This window comes from Netta rufina (assembly GCF_964035555.1).
Source record: "Netta rufina genome assembly, chromosome: 2".
NCBI classification, from domain to species: Eukaryota; Metazoa; Chordata; class Aves; order Anseriformes; family Anatidae; genus Netta; species Netta rufina.
In genome coordinates this window covers 31572109-31582616 of record NC_140124.1, presented here as the reverse complement: position 1 = coordinate 31582616, position 10508 = coordinate 31572109, and the positions used below count along the sequence as shown (strand labels likewise).

At 35.5% G+C, this 10508-nt stretch overlaps 1 protein-coding gene across 1 annotated transcript in view; it reads right to left on the bottom strand.

Annotated features, from left to right (window-relative positions):
- Positions 1-296: 296 nt before the first annotated feature.
- AHR (aryl hydrocarbon receptor) overlaps positions 297-10508 on the bottom strand; it is a 69905-nt gene continuing 59693 nt past the window's right edge. Inside the window, exons 8-11 of the mRNA XM_084281311.1 lie at positions 10122-10231; positions 8534-8675; positions 6708-7989; positions 297-3100 (exon numbers count right to left, since the gene is read on the bottom strand). Coding sequence (XP_084137437.1) covers positions 2945-3100; positions 6708-7989; positions 8534-8675; positions 10122-10231 — 1690 coding nt within the window. The 3' untranslated portion in view covers positions 297-2944. The remainder of the gene's footprint in view (positions 3101-6707; positions 7990-8533; positions 8676-10121; positions 10232-10508) is intronic.

The window sequence follows — 10508 nt, the reverse complement described above, 5'->3', positions numbered from 1 at the left end:
TTCATGCGATTATCAAATGAAAATACTAATTCCATGGGCAAATACACACTTGTTCAGCACTCTAAATTATACATATTGTATTTGCATCTTATATTCAGAGAAGTGCAAAGTCCACAGTGACATAAATAACAATAGTTTTGTAAACTATCAGATGACCAGTTCTCAAAAAATATTACTAACTGTATGATGACGTATCTTTTTGTACACTGCTGAAATCGAACATTTTGCAGTAAAAGAACATGCATTTCAGCTACATTCAAGTGATTATTTTATTACCATATATTATGTCTTACAAACTTTATTGAAGGTCAGCAACAGCGCTACAAAACCATACCTTAAAGTAAAAGATGTACTGCATGGTATGTGCAGGCATAGCAAATGAAAGATAAGAACTGGAAAGTAAAACAAGCTAAGAAAACTTGTACAAAAGTTGATAGTAATACTGTCTAACATGGGGTTAATATCTTACTTATAACAGACCTGAAGGGCTACTAGAGATCCAATTTAGAAACATCTGTGCACTGTAGGTACAGTTTGGTGCAGATCAAGAGTGCACTAATGCAGTCAATGTTGTACACATAAGATAATGCAAAAAAAAAAAAAGCTGATATGTATATAAACAACTAATTTGTTTACAGTAAGTAAGGCAGCACAATTGTAGTACTGCATCCTTGGCACTTAGTGAAAGGACATGTATTTGGTTTAACTAAATTCATAAACAGAACATACACTGGTTTGTAAGATGTAAAACATACATTATCCCTTTGAACCTTCTGGTTTTACAGCATTACTTTTCTTTCCTAATTTTCAAGTTCAAACTCAAATATACACTAACTACATATGGAAGACGTTTCAGATATTGGCTTAAAACAAGACCTTACATTAAAAAAAAAGTGACAGGATGACCAATTAATTCAAAAGACATTAACTAAAGCTTAGTGATGTCTTGTGTTGAAAACAAAATCTGAAACGTTTATAAAATAATAAAAAAGCAACCTCGTATTACAACCCACAATCTCTTTATGGGCTTTTCCCGAATAGTAATTGCTTCCTTAACGTCCCTTTCAAATATGGTAATTTCACTTAGAAAAAGTGAAGTCAGCCATCTGAAAAGTTGTAACTGAACTACGTTTGGCCTAGGATATTATATCACAGAATCGAAGACTTGTTCTTCCTTGAAGCAAACACATTACATCTAAGAATGAAGAATTCCAACCTGAAGTGATTGTCCTTGTATTAAATGATATTAACAACTAATTGGAGGGAGCTGATTTACTTTTGCCTGCTTTAAACTGACTACATTGCCATTTTATATTATATATAACAAAGGTAATAAAATTGTTCTTAACATGTAATGATGTAACACTTTAAAATTAACTGGTTTAAAATATGTTACAAAGACATTTTATTATATATGAACTATACAACACGCAAGAATACAGAAATATTTTGAACATACACACATTTCTGTATTTTCATGTAGACTATTATTTTGCACCAAACATTGGTGTCTAAAGTTCTAACAATCCTCTCTGATAAAAAGGAAAACAAAAACCAGAATGATGTTTTGCCTGTGTTTTTTTTTTTTTCCTCCTGAAAATAAAGCTTATTACAAGCAGAATTTCTTCAACGACTTTTTGTTTCTTTTTCCAATTTTATATTTTGCACAAAGCTTTTAAAATGGATCCACATACATTAAAAGAGTAACCTCTCAGTCCTTTGCAGTGCAATTTGCTAGGGATAAAGTTTAAACCAAAACTGACCCCTTCCCACTATGAACATTGAAAACTGCAGTCAAAGTGTCAATACCACTTGCTATTGAGACTCCTTTGCCCCTTGTTTAAAATGCAAACCTTTTCAATATCCATTTAAATGAAAGTATTTGCATAGAGCAGCCTTGTATTATTTCTAAAGAACATTATGAGTGTTTTAACACAAGATAAGGCACATGTTTTTCAGCATTAATAATCTAAAACTAATCCTGAGGAACTGCTCCTCCCCCTCAGCAAAATCTGCTTTTTAATATACCCTGTATTACCTGAAGAAAGCAGAAAAGCAGTATAGAATAAACCAAAACTCTTTAGCTGAACTAAGTTCAGAACATTTAATAGCTCCAGATAATAGTGTAACAAATCCACAGATAAAGAATTAAGACATACTCTAAACAAATTATCTTTAGGGAAGAAAAAAAAAAAGGTACAGCCAGTAGCACTGTAGATGTTAGATAAAAGTTCACATAATACAGATGACATTTATAGTGAGTTTTGCTAAAATAAGCTCCTGTCAGAAACAAGGTAGCTAAATTGTGAGGCACTTAAGGTTGACGAGAAAAGGAGGAATGCAAGGGATCTGTTTCATAGAAAACCTGAAGTTGCATATCATATCATTGTATTAAGCCTTCTATTAAAGTGCTAGAAATGGAGACTTAAAACAAAATGTTTTAAATATAAAATAAGTGATTAAAGAGCTTAGTATGCATTAAATTAAGTGCTTTTGATTCTCATGAATTCAGAGCGTTTTAATATATATATATTTTTAAATAAAGTTTGGAAATAATCCAAGTGTGAAATCATCTTCCTTGTGCCATTGATGCTATTTGTAAAGTGCCCAATTATTTTTCTAAACAACAAAACCATTTGCCTTATCTTATGTTGTATAGCATGACATAGTCTGTAATACATATGTAATCCATACTGGAACAACACAGTCAATCTGATGGAAAACAGCACATGCATACTTTTAGTCAAGAGTTTTAATTCCACCTGTCACCCTAAGAAGTTAGGGCCTTGGATTACATAGCCACCAGCATATAGTGCAACCAACCTCAAATTTTCAAAATGTAATTTAGCTGTTCAAGTCCAATGGTCAAAGATAGACTTATCGAGCTTTTCCTCAGAGCAGCCTGATGCCCAGACAAAGTCACAGATGGAGCTCTAGATCTGAATTACATAAATCCACTAGATGCCAAATCTGAGAAGGATCTGGGTTCTGTTGGATGATGAAGAGGCTGAAGATGTGTGGCAGTTTGTGCATTACTGATCACATCTAACTGAGAGGGATATGCTTCATTTACATTTCCTCCATTGAAACCGTTTTGAAACTGGTAGGAAAAAAGACAATGTAAATGGTTAATATGGGAAACAAATTTTATTTATTTTTAAATCTGCCTAAATGCACAGTTTTCATAAGATCATATTAAAATGTAATGAGTATCTTCAATTATTTTAATTTTTTTTGGGGGGGGGGCAGGGGAGGGCTGATGAATGACAAAAACATAATTTGTATCAAATTAGGGTCTGAATCACCAGTGAAACCAACCTTGCTGAAGTCACTGAGAGTCCCACTTCAGGCCAAGGGAAAGAAACAACATCATTATCTAAAGCATAATAGAGTTTCCATTTGTAGAAAGTACAGTCTAAGTAATCTTAAGTTCCACATCCAGCTGTCACATTTTAGAAGCAACCTATTTACATATTTTCATGTCTGCAATGGGATCCAGACTTTACGGCACTTCCAGGAATGCATATTCAGTCCTATTTGTAAGTGTACTGCATTCAATCCACAAGCTGAGCTATCTTAGGGTGGGCTTTTTTAACAAATGGTCTTCATATTGACAACACCAAGTAAGAGCAATGAATGGCTTTCATCAGTCTTGACATAAATTGTTCATAGGATTATTTTAACCATCTGATGTAATGCTTACCGTCATGCTCTGGAAAACTAATTTTATCTACAAAATACTCCATTCAGTCATGCAAAGAAAATAAAAACAAAATATTTTAAACATTTCCATCATCTCTTTGGGAGTAGCTTATTTTGGAAGTATTCATTCATTCAACGTTTGTCCTTAAAACATATTATATATTCTCTCATTCATCTATCAAGATATGCTGATTTTGTGGACACTTTTTTTTTTCCTGCTAGGCAAACACTGAAATTTGACAAACCACGCAGTTGTTGTTCTAAAATTCCTAATGACTATTCTACAACCATGTGGATTTGGCTTTAAATCAAAGATGCCATACTAACAACGATGGATACACGAACAAACTAGGATAAATTCTGGAAGAAGATGATATCATTATGTTTTATAAGATGAGTGAAAGGCTTTTAGTGATGGAGACTACAGTGGTTACTATCCTACCATGAATGCACGAGTTCAAAGAAGGAGTTAATTTTGGTAGAACAGATTAATTACAAGTTAGGCAGAAGGTCAAGGCAGATGATCACAACAGACCCTTCTGGCTTTCTAATCCTGCTGTCTTTTTGTGTAGAAATCGATGGGAGGTAGGAGGCTGCAGAAAGGACAGCAATCCCTGCTGGCATAGCAGACATCCGTCCTCTCTCCAGCCTGTGGCTGATGTCAGCAGGCCAAATCCAGCCACGCAGAATGCCCTGCTTTGGTTTGGCTGTGTGACTGCAGCTCCAACAGTAACACCCAGTATCAGCTTACTTACAGCCTTACTGAAGTTACCAGCAGCCAATAAAGTCAAACCTTAATAATTTTATTACCGTAATAGCGACACCTTCTCTCTACTTACAATAAATAAACACATTTTATTTGCCATCAATGCTTTGGCACAGATATTTTAAAAGACTACAACTTAAGTGTAGTGTAGCTATACAAGTGTATATATACTAAGTGTAGCTATACTTCCGAATTACTAATTTCAATGAGTTCACTTATTTTAAAGTTCTCTTAACTCCTCTTATATCTCTGCAATACAAGTATACATCATAAACATGGTTATTTTCCTTCCAGCAATTACATTTCTAGGCAAAATGAATAAGTTTTTTTTATATTAAAACAGTTCTCAACATAACATCTTTACTTACATAGAGCCTTCCTTTGCCCTCAGTCCATAAATATGTTAATTGACAGGTGTGAATAGAGATCAAAAGTGAGTACAGTCTGATACAAGAGGCCTTTGGTTGGTTGGTTGTGTTTTGTTCTTGTTTCAATGTGAACAGTATGCATTAGTATAGGCTGCAAAAAGACACTGCTACTTGGTTTAGGAGCAAGCAGTCTCTTCCTCCCAGCCACCAACACTCATTGGTATAAGTAAGTTGTGGACCCACTAGGACTTGGAAATGGCTTTCACCTATCTCTGATCACTCTTTTACAAAAAAGGGAAGGGGCAATAAGCCTTTCTTATCAAGCAGTGTGTTGCTCTTTTAAGCTAATTTGGACAAATGTCCAGCACTTCTCTTCAGATGTAAACAGGAACTGACAAGGAGCTAAATGATGTTACAGCGTAACAGCAGTTCTGCATTAGGCTTCTGCTTATGCAATGCCATCCAGATCCATTCAGCATGGGTATACCATAGCAAAAGGGGCTTAATTTGCCTCTGAACAACTTAAGTAAGGCTACGTTTTCACAAAGTAGCCTTTGTTCGTGTTTTTATGACAACCAAGCTAAAAGCAATGTTACTATGGTAGCACAACATTCCCGTAAATACAATGTAAAAGAAATTCATTTATTGCATTTAGAGATCTCTTAGTCATTAGTCAAACTTTTTACAGATAGAGAAGATAAAGTAATCAAGAAAAGAACAAAAAGGGGGCATAACAAAAATGATTAAGGCAGCATAACAAAATAATCAATCAAATAAATATATTTTAAACCAACCATTAGAAAGGAGGAAATTGAATTGCTGAGGTGCTGGCTGTTCGAAACCAATGGGCCACACCAGTACAGCTTTTGGGGAAAGGACATTTCTATCCTATTACAGGAATAAACTGATGATCTTGGAAATGCTTTGCATCCCTGTTATCAAGCACTATGCAGGATTAGTAACACTGACCACAGCCATGCAACAAACAGCTAAGTGCTGTACAAGCCTGTGCCTGCAGTTTGCCAAAGTAACGTCATGCTATTTCAGCCCTCGGACACTTGCTGAACTGTTTTAGCTCAATTTCTGTAATTCTGCAATTACATTTTTCCACTAGTGAAACAGTTTAGAAGGATGTTTTGTACTTGTACTGAGCATACCAAAAAAACTGGATATATTCTACTCGCATTCCTCACCTCTGGCTTGTGTAGGTTAAAATGCCAATTAATACTTTAATTCTGTAAATGCTTATGCACATGCACAAGCATTTACAGCAGGATCAGTACTTTAGAACACAAACTCACTGAAGTCCAAAAAAGAATTGTGGCTCTGTACTTGAGCATCGTAACAGAAATAAATGGTACAATTTAAAGGACTTCAACAAAGGTTATTCAAAACCAGGAACTGCCTTAATAACTGATTTATCTTTTATTTTTAAGTTAATTTTACCTATGAAGAACTGTGCTTAAAATTGAAATCTGTGCTAAAGAAAAGCTCCATTTTTCTACTGATATCATCCTTTTCCCTTAAAAATGTATAAGCCAATTCTAAGCTTATGACCTAATCTGTTGTGTTTTGTTTTGTTTTTTTGGCTCCCACTGGGAAAATTACTGGTAGGTACAATAGACTAGTTCACTCACTCCTGCTTTAATACTGCCAAAGAGAACTACCAGGATGTGGATATATGTACACAGAAACTTGACCAAACGCAACCTTGTTCAGTCTAATGAACAACTACAGCAAAGACATTCACTCACTGCTAACACACCAGTTTCAAACTCAGTGATTCAAGTATGGCAAACATTGCATCCTAGGAGCCATTCAAACCCCATAAAAATGTGATTCAAGCAATATAACAATGTTGCTTACCATACCTTGTTCAACAATGTTTGTTGACTTGCCATCATAGGATCATATTGCATTTGATCCATGCAGCTGGGCTGTGCTTCTTGCGTGCACTGGTACATAGAAACAGCGCCTGCATAGCACGTTTGAGGAGTTAGCATAACCGACTCAGAGTTTATCCCACAATCATGATTTTCAGGGACCTGCTGCAAACAACTGAGAAAATCTTCCAAGTTGGAAGAAGCAGAGTAGGTTGATCTCTCAAAACTTGCTACAGGGAAATTCATTTGGGAAAAATTAGAAAGCTGCGGCATCATTGCTGTGGGTTGCTTATAAGGAACAAACTCTTGCCTACATGCATAAGGTGAAGTGTTTACTTCTGATTTGTAAGAAAACTCAGGAGTTGTGGCATGCATGCCAGAGAATACATATTGCTGGGGCTGCTGCTGTGAGCAGCTAAGAGGCATGCTGGTGCCAGAGTTCCAATTTGTTAGCATCCCATTGACTTGCATATGTTTCATCTTCTGACAGAGCTGCTGCTGCTGCTGTTGCTGCTGCTGCTGTTGCTGCTGCTCCATGAGCTGCTTCCGATGCTCATGAATTTGATGCTGATCTAATTCTTGCTGTACCAAGCAATTGGCATTCTGGACCACAGGTTGCTGCTGGTTACAGCCTGAATATAAGAAGTCAGACTTATTTAAGGAATCCTGAACATAAGTCAGGATTTCATCGGTTATGTCTATGTCCCCAATATCATCCATACCAGATAATTCAGTTTTAAAAAATTCCTCATCCTGCTGAATGTACTTTAGATCTTCAAAGTCAATACCAAGATTTTTCATGATGCTGTACAAATCACTGGTTTTGTTATCTTGAAAGAGTGCCGCACTGTCTTCAGGAAGCGGCACACTACTGTCCTGGGAACACTCAGTTAGTTCCTGTTTGAGGATGCTGTGATTTCCAGCAGGCAGGAAACTATCCGTCCAGTCACTGCTTACAACACTGCCCAGTTCGTCCCTGCTGTCTGTGAAGAAGTTCCTCTCAAAGGAAAGTTTGTGTGATGCTGGAGGGCAAAGATACACAGACTCGTCTTGCCTTAACATGGCACCTAGAATGGAGTTGGGATCCACAGAATCGCCGTGTAGCGTAGCTTTACCTCCTTTTCCCGTTGTGGCCTTATTCCTTGGCTGAGAAGCATCCATAAGGCTTGACATTGGGAAAGTTACCTCATATAAAACAGCCTCACCCGTGGCAAACATGAAGGGCAGTTTCATGTTACGTTTCCGTAGATGTTCTGCCCCTTCTTCGTCTCTGAAAGTAAATCAATATATAGCACAATACTGCAGTACTCAACAGTTACAGTAATCTTTTTGTCTCCTGGAATTAATAAATAAATATCGAAGGCATTTTTCAAATTCCTAGCTATTTCAGCTCAACTTGGCTGACTTAAACCAAGAGGCAGATTATGAAATAAAGAGCTTATGACTGTAATATGACCTTTACATACTACATCTGTAATTAAATCTAGATAGCATACACCATTTGCTGTGCATTAGGGGCTGAAATAAACATAAATGGGCTTTGTTCCATATGTTATGTTTTTCTTGACATGGCAAGTAATCATTTTACAAACTCTTTGGGAAAATTCATTTAACCTGTACAATAATGCTAAATTCCATATTATATGAAACTCGATTAAGCATCATAAATTACAAAATATATAAATTCTTTATGCTTTTTGTTGTTTCCCCTACAAAACTGCAGCTGGATTTTTGAAGGTAAACAAGAGTGATCAAAAATGCTCAGTTTCTGAAGAATACTGCTTTATACTTTATACTGCTTCATGATGACTCACGTAAGAGGTCTTTGCGTGGCAATGATGTAATCTGGTCTTCCATTTTTGTACACAAGTCGCGCATTTGCCTGTACCCAGGCCCACCGATTTTCTTTGGTTAGAAGCCTGAAGACAGTCATTCCACTTTCACCTGTCTTCATCACTAAAATTGAAGAGCAAACATACCATTTACTGTCAAGTGAAGAAAAATAGGAAAACCTGGCTTGTTATGAGAATAATCCCATCTGTAGAGCAATTTACAATTTTAAGTCCTTGTTTACCTATTTCTGTACAACACTAATGTATTCCTAGTGCAATGGGATGATTGATCACTTTTCAAGGTATCTTTTACCGGTAAAATAAAAGCCAAAATTACAAGTAATTGTAAGATATCCACTACAGACAGCCAACATCCTGTATAGAGCCTCATCTATTATTTCTGCAATAATAGAGACTATTAAAAGTGTAGATGACAAAAGTGTAAATCTCTTTTACAGCTGAAAAGTGACTACTGTTTTATAAATTAGAAAATTTTGAGTTAGCCCTATACTAGGGCTATGCTAGCCTCTGTTATATGTTAACTCTGAATCAAATTCTTTCACATTTTGACTGGTTAATACTTCAAAATCCATTTTACACTCCCGTTTTCACTTTACTAGCAATGCTTCATAAACATACTATTGTTTTCGTTATACATTGCTGAAACTACTGTCTTTGTAGACAGAAAAATCAAATAAAAATAGTAGAAAAGTTCACAAATCCTAACCAAAAGTAAACTTTGATAAAAGACTATTCTTTATGTATTTATTTTTAAACTTAGCATCAGATATTGAGAAAAAAAAACAAACAAACAAACAAAAAAAACATTTCTAAGACAAAGTTTCCAAACTAAGTTTCCAACCAACCTTATTTTGGAAATTTTTTATTCCTTAAAACAAACAAACAAAACAAGTGAAAGGCAACAGTGACTGAGCTATCCCTGAAATACAAAATCTGCTTAATATAGGTTAAGAATTAACCTCCTGAAGGGATTTAATTAATTGTATACATGGGGACTAAAGAAATAAAACAGTTTTCCAAGAGAAGACAGTAGAAGAGAAGCATCAAAATCTCTTGAAGATGTTTCTGTAACTTTGAAAGAGAACCATGTTACACCTAATAAAAAAGGGAAGAAAGAAGTCTACCAAATGGTTACTTATCAGCCACTTTCTCCTCATACTGTTATCTATATCAAATCAAGCTACCAGGACTCAATAACAGAATATTTTTCTCTTTAAAATCTTACATTTCTAAGGAAAGTTATCTTTGAAATAGTCTCTTTGCCCAAATTAAGTTGTTGAAATAGCAGAAGTCTGACTGAGCACAGAAGGAAGTGAGAGAGCAAGATGTGACAGAAACTGGAATACACAACCTAAAAGGCTCTAGATAGGAATATTAAACATTTCCTTGTCCAGTATAAATTCTTATAGGAAGGGAAAGATCACATAAGATGAATAGTATTCTTTTTGTTAATAACTGCATAAGTTTAAGAGTCTTTCATAATATTTTTCAGTGTAAATATAATCCAAGCATTGATTTTTAACAGCCTTTCTTAGGGAATGGAGCTTACTTCGGACATGATTTTCAGCACAATAAAGCATATCAGCTGCATGAACAAACTGGTATCCCGTTCCTCTCATACACAGCTCTGCTTCAGTGTATCCAAGGACAATCTTTCCTCTGGAAGGTAAAAAGAATAAAAAATAAAAAAATTTGCAACACTGCTGATGAACCATCTCACAGAAGGAATGCCAAGCAAGTTAATTGTGGCTTGAACATCTCAGACATAAATGCTAACTACATTTTTTTTTGCAGTATCAGTCATTTGTTGAGACATTTCTAATAAAAACACAGTTAACAAATCATAAAACTTATACTAGTCCCCCAGGTTGGCTTCAGTTACCATTTCTATGAACTTACTAGTAGGGCTGAAGAGAAAAACAATAATGGATCCTAA